The sequence below is a fragment of the Cuculus canorus genome, chromosome 4 (genome assembly GCF_017976375.1).
Source record: "Cuculus canorus isolate bCucCan1 chromosome 4, bCucCan1.pri, whole genome shotgun sequence".
In the NCBI taxonomy this organism is placed as follows: domain Eukaryota; kingdom Metazoa; phylum Chordata; class Aves; order Cuculiformes; family Cuculidae; genus Cuculus; species Cuculus canorus.
Genome location: NC_071404.1, coordinates 32,485,874 through 32,512,187, shown reverse-complemented (window position 1 = coordinate 32,512,187; position 26,314 = coordinate 32,485,874). Strand labels below are relative to the sequence as shown.

Sequence of the window (26,314 nt, the reverse complement as noted above, 5' to 3'; positions counted from 1 at the left end):
GGGTTTGTTGTGTTTTTCTTTTTAAAACAAACAAACACGTACAGTATTCTTGAACTGTACAGCACCATAGGAGATACACCCGCCTGGTGGGGTTTTGAGGGTTTTTAATATCCTCTCAGTTTTCACGTACACAAAAAAGGTACAAACCATACAGCAGGTTAACCTTATGAAAGACTTTGAGGAAAAGCACCTTATGCAAAGGAAAGCCAAAGAGCACCTATTCCTAAATATAATAAGTCCTATGCAGGCTTAAACTTTTAATGCTTCGTAGTAGTTTTGTTTACTCTCAACTGACTACTGTTGGGCATAGGGAACTCTGGTTTGGCCTGCCAAGCTAGTGAATACAGAACGCATTGACATATAAAAAGAGAGACAGTGATAGAGAAAACTTCATTTAAACATTAATAAGAAAATTAGTGGCTATAATGTCAAATAACATACACTTCATCCTATGTCCAGAAGCCTTTCCTATCGATTTAGTTCAACTTTAGTAGCTACTGTTGTTTCTCCTTGTAGGTTCTGAGCTATACACTTGTAGCTTCCAGCATCTCTGGCTTCAAAATCCTCAACAACAAGAACACTCTTCGAGATTCTTGTGGTATGTCCAGTTCCTCTGTTTATCAGTCTCCAGAAGTTTTGGATAATCACAGGCCTCTTGGACTGTTTCAAAGAAAGAAAAACAACACCCACTCACATAAGAAAATAGGTGATTTTGCAAAGCACATTAGTGACACCACCCTATCAAACTGAAACAAAAGGTCAGATAATAGAAGCCTATATCCAAAAGCCAGCTTTAAGTGAGGAAACTTGAAGGTGTCTTGCAGTCACAGCAAATTCCTGCATTAAATTGTGACCTACCCGTTAAGTTATGCTGAATAAGGATAAGAGAATAGCTCTTCCACTCTAAGTGTAGGTGCTATATGTCTTTCTATTAGTGATGGGCTGCCAAAGCACTGCCTGGAGTGCCTGAAAGAACTCAGTTGTAGTTGTGGGCCACTTCCTAAGGTTGCATTTGGGTACTTAATCAAGTAAATTAGGTAGCTTGGGGGAGATGTCAGGATAGGTGTGTGGGCTTCTTTTCAGGATTTCATTGTATCTCAAAAAAAATGCAGGCAGCAGTGGCATGAGTGAGTTATTTGACCAAGCCTTATCTATTTCTCTTTTAGCACAGAGAATAGCTTTAAATCACGTGTTGAAAATTAACTCTTCCTCCTCTACTATCAGAAACACTGTATTAGGTAATGTACAAGCGAACAGTAACAATTCATAAATGCTTCTAAATTAATCCTCACATTACACTTATTTACACACATTATGTGTATGTAACTTCAAAGCAAAAAAAACCCACAAATGTGAATGCTTAGAAAAAAGCCTCTTAGCTACTGTTGTTCCTATAACAGTTTGGGTTTTTTTCTCTTATAGAAGAGAATTCTTTAATGGACTGTTTATCAGGTCATACTCCCTGGCACCTCAGGAATCTGCAAAGAACTGGATAAGAGAAAGTGGCCCAAAGATAGGCTAAGGCAGTCGCTTTCCATCAGAAATCATCATGCTAGTCAGCATCCTTAATCACGTTGCCCTGTGCTATACCAATAACCTGGATAAGCAAGTGAGACAGATTTCTCCTTGGAAACCATCTCTTCTTGCTTCATTAAATAGGTGGATCAGCCATTTACCTTTATTAATGCCGCAAGGCTTAAGTAGCAAAGGACAAGTTAAGACACTCATCTAGAGCCAAAGCCACCACCTTGTACTTGCAAAATGACCAGTACCAAAGAAGCCGCCAGTCTTCTTGCAGCTTAGGGATGAGTCGCAGTGCACTCAGGGGATGCCTAGGAAGTGGCAGGCTTTGCAGCTAGCAAGAACTTTTTTGAAAAACTGGTAATCTCATCTAGAAATTCTTAACCCTTTAGGAGGAACCAAGCCACTCAGCAGACCTCTACCAAGCAGAGCACTACCTTCTGTTCCCAGCTGAAAACCAAGTGCTACCTACAAGCAAGTACACAGTTAATGTAAGCCTAAGTCATTAAACATACCAAGTGGAACTTCCCTGACCCTAATGAAAGTGAAGGTGAACACCATGTAAGGCAGACGCTATTTGCCTAGGTGCGCTGCTGCTAGCCTAGTTTCTCTTGAACTAATTGCCTTCTGCTTTGAAGCTAGTTTCAGGGATCATATTAAGGAGTGCATCAGCACGCAGCAGTACGCATTCACAGCAGGGGAATGAGCAAATGCAATTATCAGGGAGTGGCAAGGGGAAAAAAAAAAACAACTGAAGGAAAAAAATGAAGAGGGAGAAGTTAGTGACTACAGAGACGAGGGTCTCATCTCAGAGATGAGGGTACCTAGGAGTGAGCAGGGATTAAAGTGCTGCTTCTGCTCAGGGATCTAGTGGGAGGTGACAGCCCAGTTGCTGTGTGGGGTGCTAGCGGGAAGCAAAAACTATCACTTACCTCCTTGCACTGAAAGCACCAGCAGCAACCAAGGGAAACCTCCAGTCAATCTTAGAATATTGTCAACCCTTTCTCTTGCACAAAACAAAGTGTATCTGACCAGCACCACTGATGATCTTTTCTCTGCTCCCTCCACTCCCACCTTTTTCCTTTGCAGTATGTGAATACTTCCTGAACAAACATCCAACAAGCATATAGTGCTTCTACTCTGACATTTACTTCACCCTTTTGTGGGGGCAGAAACCCAACAGGACTCTTTCCTCCCTGTCCCCAGGCGCATCTGGAGCCGAGTGTTTACTTCAGCAGACAAGCACATCAGCCCTTTGCGGGGCAGCAGGCAGGGCACAGGACAAAGTCTCTCGGCTCATCCTGTACGCGGGTGCACTGAGAGGGCGTAGTCCTCTGCATCAGCAAGTGCCCTGCACAGCAAACAAGGGAGGTAGTTTGCATGTGTTTAGCTGTTTACATTCAATCAGTGCTAAAGAGGCGTAACTGGAGTGCACATGCCGGTGCTGCATGGGTGCTACATGACCACTGGAAGGAGTTGGGCCAGCAACCAAGCTTGGGCAGCCATTCAGCTGTGAAAGATGTAAAAATAGCAAGGGGTGGGTACTAATAAGATACAGAGCTTTGCAAGGCCAGGCCCAGTCTAGAATTTAATTACTTTAATTGTTTGTTCTTAGTAATTACAGTTAGTTAAAAAAAAGACATAAAACTGGGGTTTGTGTAGCCAGTTAATGCAGTCCAATAAACATAGCAAGGGAAGCTAAGGAAAAAAAACAAACAAAAACCAACCAAAACACACAACCCACAGCACAATAAAATACCACAAAGGGAAAATCATACCAATCAATCAAAGCTAACGTGATCAGCAGGGGCATTTCTTTCCCCGAGCCAAGAGAGTGAATAGTTATAGGACTGTCAGAGTTAAAGGCACAGCTTGAAGGATAGACACAGTGCCATTTGCTGATGCATCTTACTCAAAGTAACGCTAAGAGCTACATTCAGAGGAAAGCACTGGGCTTTTAACTCAAAACCCACTATTGCTCTGCAGCTCCCCAAACTTGGAGGCATTTAAGTTTTCCTTAGCATTTTTATTTACTTCACCAACAGCCGCAAGTTTCTCCACTGGTTTAGACATCTGCCCCTTTCCTTCCTAACTTCAAATGGACACCAGAAACAAGAATTCAGTCAAACTCTTCCAGTGCTCCATCCAGTAGTTGCTTTTCAGATCACCTAATTCCTGCTATCAGTGCCAAGCCCCTTGCCAAATGCAGCTGAGGCTGCCCTCATGTAACAACAGTGACCACGCAGGGAGAGGAAGCTGACAATTGCTCACAAACTCTGAAAGTTCGATAGTCTCAGCAGAAAAACTTACATGACAAGCAGCAGGAAATGAAAAATAAGGTAGAGGGCAGAGGAGGAAGTGAAAAGAATGAACTAATACCTAAGAAAGGACTGGAAACATGGTTCTGTGTGCCCGGTGCCCTCACCAGCAGTTTAAATCCCTTTGTGCTCATTTGCACGCTCACTATTTTTTCACACACCTTCCCCTGACAGTAGAGTGCTACGGTCTCTTAATGTCTGCAACAAACTTCTGGGGCTTTAGATTTTCTCAAGCCTAGTAGCACTGAACTCCACCTACTCACTTAAGCAATTATCTCTGCTGTTAAATTACTTAATTCTACACTGTCTCAGGGAGACCAGTGCTGATACAAGTACCTTATTAGCAAGCCCTGCATCGTCCTTTGAGAACCCAGGAGCAGAAAGGCTGGCAAATGGGAGTACAATGCAAACCCTCTGGTCCTAGAGGATACCCTTCCTCTGCTGAAAGGTTCCATCTTCCAGCAATCCTTTCCTTGCTAATTGCCTGACTAGGATAAACAGCAGATGAGATCAGTCTGGGCAAAAGCAGATCTCTGTGCTTCTGGATGTGGGCAACAATTCAGCCTAACAATTCTGTGCTGTCATGATTCATGTCCCTGAGACATGGAGATGGATGGGGCATCACATGCAGAAGCATCAGTGAAGCTTTGTGCCTTGCCCTAAAATAGCTGCCTGACACTGGCTGGCTTTGACCCTGTCTGAGGCTTTTCTTTGTAAATGCTGCCAGAGGCCAAGCGTCTCTGGAATGGAAACCTGAGGGAGGAGTGAGCTTTGCTGAGCTTGATTTCTGCTAACACGGATAAAGCTCTCCAGCGTCATCCCTGTGCTACTTCTAGGCTGTCAGGGAAAGACAGGATCAAGTTCAAAGGGCATGTGCTGCAGCCTCCTGCCCACGTGCCTGAGTTAGCAAGAGGCAGACACCAAAATTTGAAAGAATCTTTACTCCAAATCTAGACGCTGACTGACATTCAAAGTATTGTCTCTAGGAAGAACAAACTATTTCAGCCAGAGCTTACATCTCTTACCTCTTGCTCTGGGTACTGCCACCTGAAGTTCACATCTACATCTGGCTCCCCAAGAACTGTGCAGCTTACATGAACGTTGTCACCGACTTCGGCTCTAGTGGATGATGCCGCGATTGTGGCTGAGGGTGGGCCCTTGGGAACTGATAGAAAGACAGTTGTTTGGAAGCAGAAAATTAAATACACCAACAGAATTTAAGAGTCAATTTCTGTGTGTGCTTAACACAACAGGTAAGTTATGTACACCTGCAGCTTTCCCTTCTACAACAGGAAATTGCTGGAATTTATACCTACGAAGTTTTATCACATACACTTTTGATCAAGATTTTAAGACTGATTACATTACTTACTTTACAAATTATTGTTTTTGAATTGTTTTCTAAACAATATCAGCAGAAGAAACAAAAGTTAGTGAAAGCATATAGAAAACTGCACCCTACCTTCCACGTACAGTAGGTGATACTTGATGGAAATCTGAGGTGCTCCCTGTGACTCTGCCTTGCAGTAGACAATACCTTTATGATCAGAAGTAGGGTGCTGGTAGACAAAACCCTTCTTCACATCATAAATAATGTCAGTTCCATCTATTTCAATTTCTTCTGCTGGAAATTCTCTGTGTAAAGTTACTTTTGCTGAAGGAGTAGTAACACGGCATGGGATGATTGCAGGTTTATCTGGGTTCAGGTAGACAATATCAAAATAACTGAGAGTAGGTACAAAGAGTTCCTCTTTATCTGCGCAGAAAAATTGACATAGTTAGAAAAAATATGTACATCTTGGTTTAACAGAAAGAAGAGAAAGCACATATGACAAGAGAAAATAGCTATGAGCAACATTAAAAATTAACCCAAAGCTTTTTGCTTTAAATACACACACACAAAAGAAAAAAAAAAACCAAACCAAAAAACAAGCAACTTTTTGAATGTGAGCGTATTTTTACATATGCTTGCATTAAAAATATTAAATAAAAAAGAAGTAGTATTCTTTACTGTTATCAAATATTTTTACTCTTAAGAAAATCCTTGGAATTCCCTTTTAGTAAGTTTCCAAATACTCATCTGGTTCTAATTCTGCTCACTCGCACATTCTTAAAGGGTAAAACACACAAAACCCCCAACATCACTGGTAAGATAAGCACTACTAGAAAGATGTATTCTTTGGAGCTACAGCCTTTTTATAAATATAATTTTAGGCAAAATATTTGATTAACTGCCCTATGTAGCTGAAATATTTAGTGCTTTTAGAATCCCAGTTAAGGAGTATTTCCCTATTTGGCATACTTCAGAACATAAAGCTGAAATTCCTCTTTCTAGCACAAACATTTACATAATAACTTGACTGAGAAGTTTATTCCAGCCTTTCTAAGGAATGTATCCTCAGAACATCAAGCACTTCTGATAAATGACTTCTGCACAGTCTCATAGTCTCAATTTAGCTCAAAAACATATCGCAAACAAACCTATCTTGTACTGAAATATTTGCTGGCCAAGAATGCTTTAATCAGGCAGTGAAGGTTGTTTTACCATTCAGAATATTTTCCATAAGAATAATTTAACCATTTGATTTCAATTGCACATTGATTTCTATTGCACTAAGTAGCAGTAAACTCCACACAGTTACCCAATATGCCATTACCCATAAAGTGTCACAGCTATAGTTAACCTCAAGCTTTGGAACAACACATGTGCTTAAGAGTGTTTTGCCTCTCATCAGGCTGTACAGACTCTTGGGTGAAATTGTGACCTTACAAAGATCAATGAGATCAAGATTTTTAAATTAGCTCAGGTAACTGAAAGTGTGAGGACAGAATATCTACATGGTCATCTGAGTGCCATGACAAAATGAATCTTCTGCATAGATTTATTTTCTTTACGCAGACACATTTTCAAAACTCAAACTTCTTTTTATTGGTTTTGTAGAAGATCCTCAGAATGTGTGTTAATATTTTCAAAGGTGTTTGCTTTCCACTGCATTATGCATTATTTCGGATATGCATTTAGAAGAATCCATAGGGAAAATGGACTCATAAATCACATCAAGCAAGTGATTTTCTGCTCACCAGTACTGTCTTCCTTAACACCTACTAAAAAAAAGATGAAAACTGTGGAAGAAAAATCTTGACAGTGAAATTGCTGATGTAGCTTTATTCATACCTAACTAGCAAATATATTGCCTTTAATAATCCCCCAGTGAGGTAATTACCTGTGAAAAAGATGTATGTTGAACCTGTTTTAGTCTCATCCTTCCTGCATTTGTTGCCATTGCACAGCTGAGGCCAGCAGCTATATTCACCTGTGTCTGCTGCTGTGGAGTTTGTGAGGATCAGCTGACTGTACCTGTCCAGCTGCTTTATACTGGGGACAAGAAAGAAGAGACACAAGACAAGAAGAGCTGTATTTGCTCGTAAATTTCTGTCAGCTGACTACTACTTCTGAATTTTTTATTCCCACTCTGTGCCTGACCCACCTTTTGCTTTCAAAGCTGTGTAGCAATTCCCTCTTTTGCGCCAGCAAAGGCCTGCTTACATGAATAGTTAATGATTTCAACTACACATGAATGATTGCAAGCCACTGTCCTGTACAGTTCATTCTTGGATTTCTTCAGTCCCCATTTTGACACTGGCTGCTGAAGACAATATGTTTATCTATGTTTTGTCTCAGTTTGCCCGCGTATGTCCCATACTTTCATGATCCGAGTCAACCTACATGCATCTGAGTCCTTTTTTCATGCCATTAATTGTTGCAATCCTTCAATAACATATAACAAAAGATAATTCAGGAGTAGTAAGTAGCAGCTACTTCAATAACAGTTTGTTTGACAATTTCTGCCTGCTTTTGATGTGAATGCTTTCCAGTCTTGCTTCAACCTACTGGTCCAAGTTTCCTTTGCAATCACCATCATAAAGAGCTTCTATCTCAACATGGATTTTTTCTGCAAGTCAGTCATTTTTCATTGCCTGCTCCCCTGCCCTAAGCCACCTCACTGTCATCCTCTCACTGCCCTCTCACCACCTCTCAGCTATTTCAGAGCATGACCTTGAGAATTGTTGGAGGTGTACTGGCAGTGTCATCAGCTAACTACACTAAATTCAGCCAATGGGATTATTTCAGACTTCATACGCTATTTTTCTCCTCCTGGACTGAACATTTGTAAGTGTGCAAATATTTACAAATATGTAGATGCTGACAATCTTTCTAAGGGTCAAAGGTCCTATCCATGAAATTCAGCAACTGCAACATCATCTTATTCTTTTTTAATTTTAAGGTTTGCTTTCCTGGCTCTCTCCTGCAGACAGATGGTGTTACAGACAGATGGCATTCTGCTGTGATGCCTTTCAATGGATTGCAAAAGTCATGGTCCAACAGCACCAGTTCTCAGCGGACCCTGTCAGGACAGCCATCTGGGAGCGCTGATGCACTCCACCAAGCACTCTGACCCTTAAAACTGTTATTCTCAACCACCTGCCCTTAGACGGTAGCACATCCAGAACATGAAGGTTTCCCACTTTGTGGGACCCCAAGTTACGTGGCCATTTCTGTTCTAAACAAGTTAGGAGAGGGGTTTTTTTTTTTCCTGTTTTAGGCATTTGATAGCAAACTTCAGTGTTTCAAACGGGCTCTGGACAAATACACAGCTTGCATGAAGTCTGAATAGCTCCCACACACTTACTCATCTGTTCATTCTCTGAATACTTATTACCCTCCTATTTCTTCTTATTAATATAGCAGTTATTCTGTAAGGCAGATGCATAACTGAATCATTTATTTCTAGGGTCAGCTAGCTTTGAAGAAATTCTTATCCTCTAAAAGTCCCTGTCACTGTCTAACAGTTGTACTCTAGACATGCCTGACTACTGTATACTATAAAGGCCCTGTTTTGCCTACATCTCCATTGTAGGCAGACTAACTGCTTAAACAGAGAGGCAACTGCTTCCAGATACATGCACTTCCCAAAATTTCTGCCTCCCTAAGGTGTTCTGCTAGCATTTTTGCACTGCTACCAGCAACCACAACCAATGGTTCCTGTAACCCAACATTCAGCCTCCAGCCAAGGCTAGTAGCTTAGAAATTAAAAACACCAAACACACAACCCAGACAGAGCTACCTGACAATAATCTGTTCCATTAAAGCCCTCACACACCAATAATATGCTCATCCACCACAGGGCAGTTTTGAGGCTTGCCTAGGGAAACAGGCAAATCATGTGTCCTACCTGCTAATGCACTCGTCCTACACAACCTCATCTGATTCCATTTTTTTGGAATCACGTAATTACAGAGCCATAGCATTTTCATTTTTAGTATATACGCTACCTTACATTATCCAAAAACTGAAGATATTTTATAAGATTTGAGAGATTCCTATTCGTACAAGAGATCCTGTTGTGTATCATACACAACAGGAAGAGAAATCCAAAACATGTCGTAGCATGTATTATTATTTAGTTTCACAGTTCACACTTCATAGTCTACATGACTACATCAGCATAAAATGTTCTGTAAGTATCCAGTACTAAATGTCAATATTACAGCAAAACCACTATGCCAAACATTTTTGCCTCCAACCGTTAATGCAGACACTGAACTATAGCTTGAAATCTCAACAGACAGAGAAATAAGGTCAGAGTTAATTAATTATTGTACAGTGTGTTCTACTTAACTGAGAGCAAGCTATCCAGCAATCAATGGAAACAGCCTAGTGAGGTAGTCATCCACAAACATGCACTAACAAAACCTGGCAACTGAGACTGTAAGTGTTCAGACTTGTGACATGACCACATAAAGCAGACAAAACAGGCCATATAAAGTAAATTCAAAGTGGTAAATCCTGCAGCTGACCAATGTTTCCTGGATAATTTTTATTTCATTAGTATTTAGATGCTGGGAAATCTGATTCAAAAGTCAAAACTTTGCTGTCGTCTACACATCACAAAGTAAAAATGTTGTATATAAAAACATCTCAAGACTATTTAAAGAAACTAGAAAACTACTACAAAAGTTTACTCCGTACATTCATCTTACTAAGCTTTAGTTATCTGAAATTTAAAAGATCCTGGCCAGAGAAACTACGACAAGTTTTGAAGCAAAAAAAAAAGAAGATATAAAAAGACAAAAAGACAGCATAAATAGCATCACTCAAAGAGCATCTAGCAAACTCCTCTCAAGTAGCTACATTTATACTGACAAAAGAGAGCTTATCTCACAACAAGCTCATTAGGAGAGGAACAAAACATCTTACTGTTTAACACAAGAAAAAAATCCCTAGCTTTCCGACTTCAGAGCACATGGAACAAAATGAAACTCAGTTATATACATAAGTTCACTCAATGTCCCACTAAGCCAGCAGGAGCCTGCATTCACTGAAAGCAGTCTAATTTTGCCCTCTACAACAAAGCTTCCTCAATACTTGCAAGAGTGATTTTGTCCACAACCACATGCACATACAAATACGCGTGTGATGCATGTCCAGCACTTTGTTCCAGGTTCTTCCACCGCAGCAGTTCCATTTCACATGTTTATTTATTAGACGAAGTTCTGTGATAAATACAGCTGATCTTTGGCAAGAGAGACTCATGATCCAAGTCAAGCAAAGCAGAGACCACGTGAAGTTAGACTGCCTTCATCCATAGCGCCTTTTTGCTATCAAGCATAAGAAAATGAAAACATGCTGGCCCTTATTTTTTCCATATCCATCTCAGTTTATGCTCCTTCTTGTACATTGTGGATTGATTTTCTGTGTGAGCCTTCAGTCATTAATTTGTTATGCACAGTCTTACAAAACAGCATTCCAGCCCTTCTGTTCTGGAGGGGCATAAGCTACCTTTGACTGTTAACATGGCCAAGATTTTTGGCCAGTTCAGCCAGTATACCAAATTTTCAGACAAAGTTATCTGCAGGGTGTATTTATGCTGCATAAGGCAAGAAGGCATTACAGATAATAAGTAGTCCTGAAGTTAGCTAGTGTGTCCTTAACTCAGGAGCCAAGTTCGCACGATTCTGGCTTTCTCCTGAGTTGCACTGTATGCTACAGTCTCTAAATCTGAGTAAATAATTTCAGTGTGTACTATTATTTACTTAAGTTAGGATAGTGGAAAGAGAGTATTCCTCCTCTGGTGCAACAAGAATCAGCCAAAGGAGAGTCCTCCTCCTGTCACTCAGCATCTTTCTCTCCCCGCATATGATCACTTTAGCATGTCAGCAGCTACGAACCTATTAAATACTGAGATTCCTCAGTACTGCAAGCAAAAATATTTTATTTACCAGGTTGTAAACTATACCTACAAAAACAAACTCGGAGCATAGCCACTAATGCTATAAAAATGGCTTTTCTAATTATAATCTCTTCCTTCTTGGAAAAGCCATATTGTCCTCCAGGCTGCTGTATTTTCCTTACCGCATGGATGAGTTACAAATGTGATAAGCATAGCATGTAGACAAAACATCTATCTTTTATCTGTACTTCTTTCTGCAACCACTTATAGGAAATACATTACATGGATACTAAATTTAACCAGTTGCAAACCAAAACAGCCTCTTCTCCCAGAACCACAGACAGGAAACAGAACGCAGTGAGCATGCATCTTCAGTGTCAACTCCTGCCCTGAACCTCTGCTGTTAACAAACCCTCCAACCAACTGAGCTACAAATGCCCTCACTGCCCTGAACCTTAATGAAGGTCTCTTCTGCCTCTTTTAATTGCAACTCTTGTTAGATGCCAGGGTCTTTAAGGCCTACTCTTTAAGTTAAGAATCAGAGAATGGTAGTAGTTCCCAGGAGACATAAAGCACCTTGCTTATTGTTAACATTCCCACAAGACCAGCTGAATTTGCAAATCTCTCCTAATATTTAAACTCAAAACAGGAATTGCATGCCTGAGCATCTGTTGCTGTAGGGACATACTAACGAGCAAAAGAATGCTAGTTGCTAGTCCCCAGAAATTGCATGGACTTCATCGCCACTACCCCTCCTCCTCACTTACCCTCTGGGTCTGGCAACCCTCTCCTTCTTCACTTTCCTCAGAACCCAACCACTCTCCCCTCACTGCTGCCACAAGCTCTGGTTTGCACCAGTGCCCCAACTCCAGCACAACCAGCATGGAAATCCAAGAAACAAAAGCACAGCCCAGTTAATTAGCTGGGTTTCACTCCACACCTCACTAATTGGTAATGAAGGAATTACCTTATCCTTGGTCTTTAAGCACTCCAAAACTGATAGAATATACTGGGCATATATCTATCTAGGAGATGAAACAATTTGTTTTCTGTAGGTTATTGGCCAATAATTTTTCTGACTTTTCCCCCTGTGCCCTATATGGAGCATTTTGTTTTAAAACAAGGAGTATAATATATTAATAAAATCTTAAAATTTGCCTATTGTAGTTGGTGCACGGTCTTTTGTATGCTGCCAGGAAGACCTAAGCTCCTCTTGAAAGATGTTAAAAATAACCTTTTCTGCTGCCAGTTCACTCCACATACTACCAACTGAACTAATTAACAGGCTATATTTATGATATTTCCAGTTAAATTCAATCAAAGCTATCTAAAACCACAGAATGTGATTCTCATATTTCATAATTTATAAAGCAGACTTTGTTTCACGTGCATCTATTAACACCAAAGCAAAGATCTTGAGATAATTACCAAAGTCATGCTAAAAAGGTGATGAAAATATAAGCACAGGAGATTCTGCTGCCAGTGTCTCCATAAATTATTACAATTATATTACTCTGAAGCATTCTACTAATCTGTTTCCGTTTCCCTAGTTAATTATAGAATCTTCTGCTTGCATTTAAAATTGTTGATTCAGTCTAACTCAACCTTATTGCTTCAATAACTTATTTGAAAATAGTTTCTCTAAAGCAAAGATCATAATATTTCAATGTAGACCCTTAAATATAAGCCTAATATACTTCTAAAAAAAATATTTAGGCACATTATATCCACCCACTCAAAATGTTTTATAGCATTTATTTTGTGTGACATTATTAACTTATGTTATATTGTTAAAATATTAAAAATACTTTGAACTTGAGTGAAAACAGAAAGATAAATTGCTGAGGCAACAGAATCCCAAACTACTTCAAACTACTTCAAACTACAAAACGCCAAACTACACAATTAGGAAATGCGTAATTTTTTTTCCCCAAAAATTCTCTTAAATGCTTGTATTTTGTCCCATGTGCATCACTAGAAAACTATTTAATTTTGCAAGAGAGGAATAGACAGTCAAACAAATAATGAAGAAGCATTCAGGTTCCGCTCCAAAAAAGCTGTGAATACTTGCCTTGACTTCTTCAATGCCAGATGACATGGCCTGCAGGCCTACAAGACCAGACCAAGCTAGCAACCTATTTGCAAATGCTCAAAACATACCATACACTTGGAAACAAAGCCAGCGCCCTCCACTCACGCACTCCCTGTTGATATTATTTTGCTCGTTGAGCGTTGGCTTGCTGGAAGGCCAGGTCTCTATGGCAGCTGCTAAACACCATCTACTGGAATAAATCCAGATGAAACATTATTTTGCAAAAGAAAAAGCAATAGTTGTTTAAATTGGCCACGAGATCTTCTGAAAGATATTGCTGAGATAAGCCCTTAGCAGACATAGGCTTCCTGCTGTAACTTACTCCGATAGAATCCTTGCATTAGTTACAGAGGTTTATTCAGGCAGTGCAGTTCTTGAACTGCTTAGCCATCGAGGGACGAGCAAATAAACACTCTGAGAAGTACTGGCTCACGAACTTCAGAAGGCTATGCCAGAGATCACAGTGTATAACTGTCAATCTTCAACACTCCTCTTTGAGAAGAGAAGTGGAAAGGATAAGAATATATCTGAAAAAATAATTAACTGAGAGTGATTCTAAAGTAGCATCAAACCTGTAAACAAGTGAAATGGATCACAGAGATTCAAACAACCTCAGCTATTTACAGAAGGCAAAACCAACTCTACTTAATTTAGGAAAAAAAAAAAAAGGACAATATGAGTTGATACCTTTGCTCATACCTCTGTGCCTCTCTAACCTTATAATCCAAGAGAAGTTGTGTCCAGCTCTTCCTTAGTGTATTGTTCACAGTGCTCCACAGTCTCCTCATTGTGTCTTTCAGAGCCACACATAGCACCGTAAAACAGCCAATGAGAACCAACACCATTCATGGCAAAACAATACCTGTGGAAGACCCCTTTAAGCTCCTCACATGCCGCACCACTTTCAAATACAGAACTAAGTTACTTCGTTTAATTTACATTTAGCTATGTGTACTATCCTCAACAACTGTGAAGGCAAAAAAACTGTGTGTTTTTGGAGATGTTTAGAGCAACAGCACACTCACCTGGTGTGGCAGAGAAAGGAAGCGTCCTCAGCTCCTCCTCCTGCCCTAACAACTATTTATGTGGTTTCCATTAAAATGTCACTAGATGGAAGAAAAAGCCTTCGTAAACCCAACGTGGCTATCCTCAGCATTAAACTCAGCCACATCACAAACCTTGCAAACTGACTGAAAAAGGAAAGACTACTCTTACTTGCTCATTAGCATGGTTGTTAGAGTATTTTTTCGCTAGTTTAGAGAGGATTTGAGCCTCTTCAGGAAATTAATCTTTGCATTTTAGGTGGTAGCTGCACTAGAAACCAGTACAGGCGACCAGGAGCAGGTCTCTGTAGAACAACAGAGTTGATAGTAAGTGCCTGACATCCACACTCACACATATTGAGAGTTTAACTTCCAACTAGCTCTAATGTGGCTTCCTGCTGGTGGCTGGAGCACACTGATGTCCCACTGGACCACATCATCTACTGCAGATTCATCTGAAGGAAATTCAGTTCACATGCTGTAAGACTATTTCAACAGTGCAAATCACAGGGCAGTAATTGATGACAACTGAATGATGCTCATCCTTTTTTATTGACATTAAAAGCTGCTAGGTGAAATATTGTAAATATTTGATTGTAAAAATATAAACAAATAAACAAAAAAAACCCCCCAATAATGCTACAAGTGGTAGGGGAAAAAAGTTCTAGAGTCTTTTTACACTCGAAATGAAAAACGGCTTACCTGAGTCTGGAGTCTTTGAAAGTGTCTAAGTATGAAGGATAGTCCCAAGTAACGTTACTGCCCTTACATCGCAGTTCTATACTTTGTCCTGCAGACAGGCTTAAAGTGGCAGCTAGTTTCTGGAAATGACCTTTATCCGTCATCTGCATTAGTATGGACTGGGACTTCAAAGAGGAGTCAGCAGATTCTCTCTCCTTCATTCTGGGGATTTTGGGTTTTAATTTTTTGTTAACAGGCTTAATTTTGTTTTCCCCATGTTCTTTTGGACGCTTACTTTTTGCAGGCTGTCCAGTAACTAGTGAAATAAAGAAAAGAAGGCAATGTAACTCATTAGAAATAGGTTATATGATCTTTTTGCAACAGAAAAAAAATCTTCCTTATTACCACAGAGAATAATTAACGTTTTGTTCTTCCAATAAAGAAAGAACATAAAAATCAGTAAGAGTTAATTTCCATAAGTTTTTGAAGTCTATGACTTGACCCACTTTTCTAGAGAAAAAGGGAAAAAAAAAAGAGCACTTTAACAACATGTGGAAAATCTATACTTAGAGTTCACATAAACTGACAAATATGTAAGGTATGAGAACTTTACAAATGGAAAGGGAAAGAAATACAACATTTCTGCCTCCAGTTGTTTTTGTCATTTATACCTCATGTCACTGCCATTTAGTACACAAGGCTACACAAGTTCTCTGCCACACACCCATCAATTCTACATAACCTTTTCACACACCATGTTACCATAAGAGAGACAAAGAAAAGCTGGCAAGCGTGGAACTTCATGACATTTTATAGTGATAGTGATGCACTTCTCTTCTTTTGCAGCAAGTACTGTGAAAATACAAATGGCACTTCAGTCATTTGAAGCTAGCATTTAATTCATTACTTCTTTGGAACAGCCATTTAAATGGACAGTCCACATGAAAACAGAACCTTATTTAGAGGAAAACAGTAAACGGGGATACTGAGCCACCTTTAAAAAACAAAGTAAAACAAATGGAAAGGAAAAGGGAAAGTGAGATGTCTCAAATTCAAAGGAGAAGAAAAAAAAAAAATCAAGGTACTCCCACTTTAACTGACAGCAGCAAGCATGAATCTCTGGCAAGATGAGTCTAAAACTGCTGTCCCCAGACTCCACAAAGCGCCTGTGCCTGACAGTAATTCACATGGAATATGGATTTTTCACATGGAATATGGATTTTCCACATGAAAATGCTCAGGTATTTTATTGTACAGAACTGTCAACAAGCTCCCTCTGGAATTAAAAGTAGTCCTGCTGTATATACTGAGTTCGCATGAATTACAACTGGTATTGGCTGCGCTGTGAAGAGCAGCACTTGCAGACTCTGCCACTGATGGCTCCCATGACATTCCTCATACCACTGCTGGACACTTTGCATTGCTTCAGCCTTCCACTTCTGCAAGTCCAGGCTGATGTACACCAACATCTTTTGCACGGCACAGAACCTTGTGAGCGCAAATTTAAAATTCAATCCGAACATAAGAAAATGTTGGGTTTTTTTTCACTTTGAGGGTGGTCAAGCACTGGCACGGGCTCCCCAAAGAGGTTGTGGAGTATCCATCCATGGAGATATTAAAAATCCAACTGGACACATTCCTAGGTGGTCCTGCTTGAGCAAGGGATTGGACTGGATGATCCCAAGAGGTCTCTTCCAACCTGACCCATTCTGTGACTGTGATCTCAGCATGCAGAGAAAGGCTGCCTGCATAGGAGCATTTGCCTTCTGGTCTCACACCAACTGGAAAATAAACTGGAAGACAGCAATGCTGCAGTTGTCTTAATTTTCCCAATGCATTTTGGACTCTTATTACGTAAGGATAGTTTTTCTTAGAGGCACGTATCCAGTTATTATGCTGCATCCCTCCTCTGCCACACAGACAAACATTTTTCCCAGTTCTACATCATGAGCACTGGTGAAGTAGATCGCACATATGCCTCACCACCTTAAAATGAGCCACAAACTAAGGAAACCCAATAGAAACTCCTTTCAAAGATTGTGACATTTTAAGATAGAAAATAATGTTACAGTTTGTGGAAGGGAGAGTGAAACAAATATTTACGCTTCTTCCAATTCTTCTTCACAGCTATGATGCCACTGGCCATGCAAAATTGACAAATTTGAGGAACAATGGTAACAAAGGAAAATTTCAGAGAAATGGTTGCTGCCTCCTATGGAAAACCATGAAGTGAGAGTTTGCTAGCTACTCAATGCACATCACCCTAGTGAGTGACACAGTACATATATTAATATATATTAATAGGGGAAAACAGTTGGTGCAGGAGCACTTTTTCCCTCTATTACATTAGAGTGTACACTTCCCTGCTACAGAGTGTGTTGTGGTTTTAGCTAAATTAGATCAGTTCCTAACTTCAGTTAAGTCTTATCTAAGTAATTTCATTTTCTGAAAGTTAACTGTGTTTTTTTCAGACAGTTTCTCTCTAGAAGTGGTAACATGGGGCACTGGTATGCAGAAAGGCTATTGTTTGTACTTATTTCCACAGTACCAAAGCCATCCTAGAGCTGGCAAATAAAAGGCTGCACCTGCAGGGATGGGCAGACAGGACAGGTGACCCCAAACTGACCCAACAGAGTATTCCATCCCATATATGTCATACTTGATATAAAAATGAGAGGTCACAAAGGTCTCTCTTCTGCGATGGCCAAAATCCAGTGAGGACCTCATCTGTCTGTTTGCTCCTGATCCCAGATCAGCGAGTTCCTGAATCCAGCTCCTGATCCCAGCTCCCTCCTAATCACAGATCCATTCCCTCATGGCTGTTCTACAGTATTTGTGGTGATGCATAGTCTTTGAAGGCTGGAGTGGGGGAGCAATCTCATATATTTGTATATATTTTATTACATAATAATAATGATAATTATCATTATCATTATTATTATTTTATTTAAACTGTAGCTTTACTTTCCAACCCACAAGTCTTTTTCCCTCTTATTTCCCTCTCCCCTTTCCCTGGGGGTAGAGAGGGGAGGGAATTGGAACCCCAGCTGCTTGGTTTTAGCTGCCAAAATTGGCTGGGCTAGGTCTAAACCATGACAGCTTTTTGGTGCCCAACATGGGCCAAATGTCTACCTAGCCAAAAATCTTCGCACTGACACTACCCAGTGTCAGACATCAACCAGGAAACAGGGCAACCATCTCTGATCCTTTGCCACTAGTCTCCTAGCTTCTCAGAATATTTAGCTGAACGGATCTGTGAACCACAGCTGCCATCTTTTTGTTGCTCTTGGTGGATTTTTCCTTCATTAATTTGTCTGATCAATTTTCAAAACTACACAAACTAGACATAAATATTAGATGCCTCTTAGTTCTTCTATTAAGTGAATAAATATCCATTGTTTTTCCAACAACTTTCTTTGTGGCACTTGTACTTTTACAGAACTTAAGCATCCTTAAAACACATTCTTTCTGGACTGACAAGTCCTACACTAATTGTTTCTTGTAAAAAATATGCATCTTACAACAGTTTAGTTACATCACGTTTAGGTAATGGAAAGAAGGCAAAAGACTGTACACTAAGTTTAAGATACTGTTGAGTCACAGTTGTACATATTAGTGGTGTCTTCTTTCCAGTCTAAATAGCTCATTGCTTTTCAAGAAAGCAATATTTTATGGTTGGACTCAATCATCTTAAAGGTGTTTTCTAACACAAATGATTCTATGATTCTATATTAGGACCTGACTTTCTCTAGAATAACCAAATATAACTCCAAGATCACTTTCCTAAGTAGGAATTATTGGCTAGAAATTCCTAAGTAGGAACCCATCAATGTGTATATGAAATCAGAATTATTTCTGTTACTTTGCATCTACCAACAGAATACCTTAAGTCTTATTTTCATTGCCCAGTGCTTCAAAATTAAGCTTCTGCAACTCTTTACTGTCAGTTTTCTTTTCTTCTAGCAGATCTATAAATATGTGAAAAGCATGTGCCTCATGAGATCCCTGTGAAATTCAACTGGATAAAACTACTTACATGCCCATATTGCAAAACCTGAAGATAAATTCCTACACTTAGTTTTATATTAGTTATTGCTCCGTGACAGGTCTTCCCTTGTCTCACAGCACCCTAGCTCCCATGGAGTCTAACAACAGGCTTCTCAAAAGCCTTTGAGAATCCGAGCACATCAACCAACTCATTTATGGCCACACTTGATATGAAGTCCTTCAGAGAACAATTTCAGCAGATCTGCAAAACAAAACACGTTTCTAAAGGACCAAAAAACCCAAACTAACAACAAAAAAAGGCAGTCATACAAAGCTATACCACTCTTCCTTATTTCATGGCTATTTATTTATTCATGAGTTCAATTCACAGAATACAGAGATCTGGTTTTCTGCCTGTACCTCCCTCAAAAAAATTTTATAGTACTGGCATATTTTCATTTCCCTTGAAAGGAATAGTTACGTGATAGATTATACACCCAGCTGAAGACTTCAGTGATTTCAGATTCAAATTTATGTCTCCAGTATATATCATCAAATCACAGCACTTAAATATCATTCATGTTGTGGATATTCTCTAAAGCCAATTCTTTCGGCATATTAATGAGACACATCCTCTAATTATTCTCCCATAGAGAAAGATTCTATCTCGGAGCCTGCTATTACAGTGCTCAGTAGGACACTGCATTCGAAGTTTCTGATATGCCTATCATGTCACCATTTGCCACTAAAACCTCCCTAAGGACCTCCATAGGATATGGTTGGACATAAATAATAAAGTTTTTAAATCAAGTTTTACTTTTTGTACACATTCTTTCATATCCCCACTCCTGCCTGCCTTAGAAAGTTTGTGGCCATCTCTCCCTGCCCCACCCCAGCGCATTAGAAGAAGAAAAAGATTCATAGCTGGTTTTATCCCTGTTGCAAGCTGTTTCCCAAAATCTTTTTGTCTGCCCTATTCTGGTTTTTATATTTAACCCATATGCGAGTTAATGAGCTTCCTCTTCTTACATAATTCTCCCTTCCTAAATTAAACACATCAGTCATTTCTTAGGCTTTTATTATTCCTGCAAGAATATTAAAACTACAGTCTGGCTGTTCTAAACATCTGAATCCAATTACCTGAGCACTGCTCCAGACCAAGTCAAGAATTACTGCGTTTTCGGGGAGTCCTTGGAGTAGCAGCTCATCACTTGTGGAATCTAATCAATTGCACTCAGCGTCGTACCCCAACATGTGTGATCCAACCTACACAAATGTAATTCCTCCTTTTGTTCTTCTATCCAGTCCTTGCTGCCTCTCTAATTTCCCTTAACAGAGCAGTCTTTCCCTCCATCACCAAATTGTGTGGTCAGTAATCAGGTTGTTTGCTCTCTACAGGGCTGGTATTTCAGTCCAGATGACTTTTACTTACAAAAATCACCAGAAAACAGATTTGACACTAAAGCTTTCTTCAACACTTACTGCCATGTCTCCTTCAGGTTGACCTATTCCATCTTCCTGTGTACTTTATGCCCTAATATTAGAGGTTCCCGCTGACAGGCCTGAGAAGTCTTTTGGATAAGCATTCCCATTTCAAACCAGCCGTTCCAGTTCCCTGCTGTACTTTCCAGATTTGTCTGTAGAAGCACATATGCTTGGGTCCAGCCACCCTTTTCTTTCCCCCATACCCCGCCCTACTGAAATAGGACTATTTGTTCAAACAACTCTTTGCCATTTCCACTATGATCTGCCAACCTCAATCCTTATGTTTGTTCAAAGGCAAAGGCACACAGTTTTTACAACCTCAACCTAAGGAAATGCATTATCCTAAACTGTGTGCTCTTCCACACCAGACGCTCTGCCTTTAAAAAACTCTTAAAAGCTCAGCTATGAAAGCTTTTCAAATTAAGTGCCAGAAGCCTGGTTTTGATTTTCTCTAGATGAAGTTTTTCCTCCCCACACAAGCTCCCTCTGTTCCACGTTTCTGTAGTTCCCAGTGAGACTGAACACTTTCCTCCTATACCACACTCCCAGCTTCACAGTGAAGCTCCTGTCCGTCTGACCTTGTATTGCCCTACAGGTGACAGCAGGGGCATTTCAGGAAACAGCATTAGAGGAGCTTTAATGTACCCACACAGAAAACCTAGTTTTGCGTCTGCTGCACCTCCTCAAGAGGCAAGCTTCTGAGCAAGCTGTGACTACTTTGACTTTCTAGCTCTGATCACTTCCTAATGTCAGTTCTGAGATGCACTGTATTCATTTCCTCTGCTACAGTACATTCACGATCCCTACTAACTCATTATGCCAAAGTAGAAGACGATACTCTGATACATCACAGAAACACTCAATGCAGCACTTTTGCTCCTGGTTGACAGTACTTGTCTCATCCCATCCTTTAATGTTTGTCTGCCACTTCTTACGGCAGATGTTAATACACATAAACTTCAAGAGAGTGTCAGTCACATAATGCTAAAAGGTATCTGGTTATGGCTTGAGACATCACCTATATCTGCATGCACATTCCACTGGTTTCACAGCTGCACAGATGATAACTCGGGAGGTCCCCCAATCTCCTTCAAGTGTCCACCTAGAGAACTTCAGAATAAGATAGAGAGCAAGGTCTCCCAGAAGGACAGAGAAATCTTGTTCATGGTTTGCCAGACGCACCCATTCTGTGACAGGCCCTATGCTATATCTTAGCAGCATCAGAGGCCTTTCAGTCCTCATTAATACTGACGAATTCTTCCGTGAAAAAGAAAAAAAATAAAGTGCAAGGTTACCATAAAGTATAATTCTTAATTACCAGGATTAAGATGAGAGGGAAGAGCCTTTTTGATCACAAAAAACCCCATAACAAATCAGGTCGGACACATCTCTATTTATGGTACTTCAAATGAAAAGTTAACTATCCAGACACTCATACAGACAATAAAAGGTGACATATCAACACTCACAAGGACAATCTGGAGGGACCTACTTCACAGTTCATAACCTTTCTAACTTAGCTTATATCAATTTATTTTGAAATCACACTGTCTACATTAGGACTTGCACCTCTAACTTTAGACAAGGAATTGTCATTAAATATGTCAGATTACTTTCTCCTGTAGCTAAGCTTCCTGATGACAGAGCATGAAGCTCCCAGTCAAAACTCAACATCAACTAGAGAAACTAAGTAAAACACAGGCATAGGGAATATTTTGCTCAAGTTACAGCTCATTTTTCAGTCTGTGTTTTTACTGTCTATTTTTACTGTCTATTTCTCAAACAGAAAACACTTTTATTGCTGTAGTAGTGCACACCCACAGACCAAATCTTTCAGCAGAAATCCTCACCCACACCACACTGGTCCACAGTGCAATTCCTTTGCATGTAGTCATAAGAAAATTGGACTGGAAGGGACTTTTGGAAGGCCCTTTCCATCTCCATCTGGTTGCTCAGAGCCTTGTCTGGTTGAGCTCCAACTATCTCAGAGGCTGGAGACTTTACATCCTCTTCCTGACAACTTGTTTCAGTGCTTAACAGCTCTCAGGGTGAAGGAATTTTATGTTCTTAAAAGAAATTTTTCTTTACGACATCCTAGCCACTGTGGTCCCCATCTCTTTGCCATTCACTATACTGCTCAGAGCCTGGCGCCAATCTCTCTACAAGCCCTTCCACACGCTACACAGGCTTTGTTTCCCAAGCCCTCCTCTGCTGAAAAATAAAGGAGTATTTTTCTTAAGTTTATTTGCATTTTTGGAAGAAGGAAATATCCTCTCTTTTGCCCAGTTAAAGCCTACACAAGTGAAGGAGAAGAGAAGGCTCTGAGGAGACCTGGGGTACCTCTGAGGTACCTTCCAGTACCTGAAGGGGCTACAGGAAAGCTGGGGAGAGGCAGTGACAAAGGCTCATAGTGATAGGACTGGGGGCAATGGGTATAAACCGGAGAGGGGTAGGTTTAGGCTAAACATAAGGAGGAATTTCTTCACCATGAGAGTGGTGAGGCAGTGGCACAGGTTGCCCAGGGAGGTTGTGGCTGCCCCATCCCTGGAGGTGTTCAGGGCCTTGGGCAGCCTGTTCTAGTGGGATGTCCCTGCCCATGGCAGGGGGATGGAACTGGATGATCTTTAAAGTCCCTTCCAACTAAAACTATTGTATGATCCTATAATTCTATGAAGAATTTGTTACGAGCGCCCCTTCCCAGCCACAGCCTCGCCTCATTCCTCACCGCGACTTCACCACAACCTGAAACTAAGTTGCAAGCCAAGTTTGCTCCTCTCTACAAACGAAACCTTTTTACCTTTTATAACCGCCCGCCCCGCCCCGGGGTCTCAAGCACCGGCTGCATCGCCTCTCCCCGCTCCGTCTCCGTCCGGGGGGGATGGTCGGCGAACCCCGGGATCATCCCTCGCCTTCGCGGGGAGCCCCTGGGGGAGCGAGAAGCCGGGCTGCGCGGGGCAGGGCAGTGAGCAGGGGCTCGCAAAGCGGGGGGAGCGCGGCGGGGGTCGATGCTCACCGTGCGGCAGCGCTTGGTGCAGCAGCAGCAGGCACAGCAGCACCCGGAGCCGCATGGCGAGAGCGGCGGCGGCGCGGGGAGGAGCTCCGTGCCCGGAGGGGCGAGGAGAAAGGCTTCGGCTCCTCGCGTCCCACAAGAAACCCTCCCTCTGCGGGTCCTTCTCCTGCGCTCCTCGCGGGGAGGGTGAGAACGGCCATAGGGTACCCCCCGGCCACCGCCGGCAGCGCGCTCACACGGGACCGAACGGGGACGGAGCTGCATCCCAAATAATCCCGACCTCGGGAACACCTGCGGAAGCTGGAATTAGCTCCTCGGTGACAGCTGCTCTTTGGCCTCCGTGGCTTTGCGGTTTGGTTGCCTTTGGGCCAGCTGCGGCGGACAGAGGGAGCAGAACGGAGCGCGGGGGCCGTGCGGGCTGTGCTGCGGGCGGCGGGCACGGAGCGGTGCGTTGGTTCCCGCCTGCCACGGCAAACCTGCGGTTTTAAGTCAAACTGGTGCGTTCATGGAATCATAGAATCACCAGGTTGGAAAAGACCTTTTGGATCATCGAGTCCAACAATTCCTATCTGCCCCTAAATCATGTCCCTAAGCACCTCATCTACCCGTCTTTTAAAAACCTCCAGGGATGGGGACTCCACCACCTCCCTGAGCAGCTTCTGCCAGTCCCCCACGACCCTTTCTGAGAAAAATTTTTTCCTGATGTTCAGTCTGAACCTCCCCTGGCGGAGCTTCAGGCCATTCCCCCTTGTCCTGTCCCCTGTCACTTGGGAGAAGAGCCCAGCTCCCTCCTCTCCACAACCTCCTTTCAGGTAGTTATAGAGAGAAATAAGGTCACCCCTCAGCCTCCTCTTCTCCAGGCTGAACAACCCCAGCTCTCTCAGCCGCTCCTCGTAAGACTTGTTCTCCAGCCCCCTCACCAGCTTCGTTTCTCTTCTCTGGACATGCTGCAGAGCCTCAACATCCTTCTTGTGGTGAGGGGTCCAGAACTGAACACAGTACTCGAGGTGCGGTCTCACCAGTGCCGAGTACAGAGGGAGAATCACCTCCCTGGACCTGCTGGTCACGCTGTTTCTGACACAAGCCAAGATGCCATTGGCCTTCTTGGCCACCTGGGCACACTGCTGGCTCATGTTCAGTCGGCTGTCAACCAACACCCCCAGGTCCTTCTCCTCCAGGCAGCTTTCCAGCCACTCTTCCCCCAGTCTGTAGCACTGCACAGGGTTGTTGTCCCCCAAGTGCAGGACCCGGCATTTGGCATTGTTAAGCCTCATGTCACAGCAAACCTGTGGTTTTAAGTCAAACTGGCATGTTCATTCCAGCCTGCCCCAACAAACCTGCATTTACAAGTCAAACTGGTGCGTCCATTCCAGCCTGGTTTTTAAGTCAAACTGGTGGGTTCATTCTTCCTGCCACAGCAAACCTGCGTTTTTAAGTCAAACTGGCGGGTACATTCATTCCAGCCTGCCACAGCAAACAGATTCCCAAAAGCCTGCTCAGGAAGAGCTTCCTCACAGTGGAAAAATAGAGCAAGTAGCTATATATGTTGCTATCTGGGGCTCTGTAGTCCATGACACGGTCTTTGTGTATGACTGAAACCTCTGTGAACCACACTGAGAAGGTGCAGGCATCTCTTCACTGCTAAGAGATTAACATAGTAAACTTGACCTTTGCAGCATGGATTTTTATGCCCACACTGAGCTGTTAAAAGCCATTTCTTGAATTCTGAGGGTTTTCTTGGAGGAGAAAGGAGGGGAAAATATGACTGGAGGAGTCACAAAGGTAGGTGTAGGGCAAGATGAAGGCACTGGACTGTAAGCAGGAAAAGTAATGGCTTTTAGAAGTCACAGGCAGACCCTGTGGTAGATAAAGACACAGCTCAGCATGAGTCAGGATAAAGTAAATGGGGAGGAGCATCCTTGGCCACAGCACTAGGGGCAGAGCAGGCATGAGAATAGAGCTTTGACAGATATTAAGGAAGTCTAAGTTTTGGCTTCATCCGTTAAGAATAAAAAAAAGTTATCTACATAATGCTCCCTTGCCCTCATAAATACGTCACATGCAGAGTTCAGAAACCTGCTTGCCTGAGTTTGCTCCAATTCTTCATCTTGGGCCATCTGGTCAGCAGTAAAGCAGCCAGCAGGGCCCATGTGCAAAGCAATATGATGAAATCCATGACCTCTTTTTCATTCCCCAGCCATATTATAGTCCTGCCTAGAACTTTTTATGGGTTTTACACAATGACCCGAGTATACATCAGCATATCCTAAACATTTCATCCATTACCTGTAAAAGACTAAGAAAAATGGCATTTTTGTTGCTACAGAGTGTTTTAAAAATCTAAGATTATTTCCTCCTTTAAACAGTTAGAATACCAAGTATTCTGAAAAGTTTATCAGGCTTTGTTTTAATGGGAATGATTCTCAGAGATAAGTCAGAAAAATGTGTAATATAAACTGCAAATTTGCATTGGAAATATTTATAGATCTTGCTTCTAGTGAAAAGTGGGCATTTTTTTTTTTATTGCCTGCAAAACTGCTAGTTGCAATTCTTATGTGCCCTCCTAGGTCAAATTTCTCTTTTTGTTTCCATACAGAGGGTAGATCACATATTAGTATATTTTGGAAAGTATGGTAACAGCACTTGAAAATATCACTCAAACTGCAATAATTTTGACATTTTAAAGCTGACATGTGCCTTTGTCCTAAATAGGTACACAATGAAGAAAGAAAGTGATTTTATTGTTTCCCAGTTTTAAATGGATATGCATGAAAAAGTAGTTATTTTTTCATTTACAGTCATCAGAAGAAGTAATGTAAACCTACATGTACTGACTCCAGTTCTTCATATGAGAAAACTGATAGTTTAAATACATCTTTTCAGGTGAATGCGTTAAATGTGATACTTGCAGAATGACTCTTGTCCTCATTTAAATCAATGGCCAC

General features: G+C 41.4%; 1 protein-coding gene across 1 annotated transcript; it reads right to left on the bottom strand.

Annotated features, from left to right (window-relative positions):
• Positions 1 to 29: 29 nt before the first annotated feature.
• On the bottom strand, positions 30 to 23,515 carry PDGFRL (platelet derived growth factor receptor like). The gene is made up of 6 exons (XM_009569857.2): positions 23,373 to 23,515; positions 14,909 to 15,203; positions 7,064 to 7,215; positions 5,302 to 5,595; positions 4,865 to 5,004; positions 30 to 660 (listed from the first exon to the last, which is right to left on the bottom strand). The coding sequence occupies exons 1-6, from the start codon at positions 23,425 to 23,427 to the stop codon at positions 469 to 471; spliced, it is 1,128 nt and encodes a 375-aa protein (XP_009568152.1). The 5' UTR covers positions 23,428 to 23,515; the 3' UTR covers positions 30 to 468.
• Positions 23,516 to 26,314: the final 2,799 nt, after the last annotated feature.

What these genes read in the sequence shown, in the direction of transcription:
- PDGFRL (XM_009569857.2), bottom strand. Translation starts at nt 23,427, where the DNA reads ATGCGGCTCCGGGTGCTGCTGTGCCTGCTGCTGCTGCACCAAGCGCTG. An exon ending in GCACCAAGCGCTGCCGCACG is followed by an intron (nt 15,204 to 23,372) that starts GTGAGCATCGAC and finishes TTATTTCACTAG; the next exon opens with TTACTGGACAGCCTGCAAAA. An exon ending in TCACCTACTGTACGTGGAAG is followed by an intron (nt 5,005 to 5,301) that starts GTAGGGTGCAGT and finishes TCTTTCTATCAG; the next exon opens with TTCCCAAGGGCCCACCCTCA.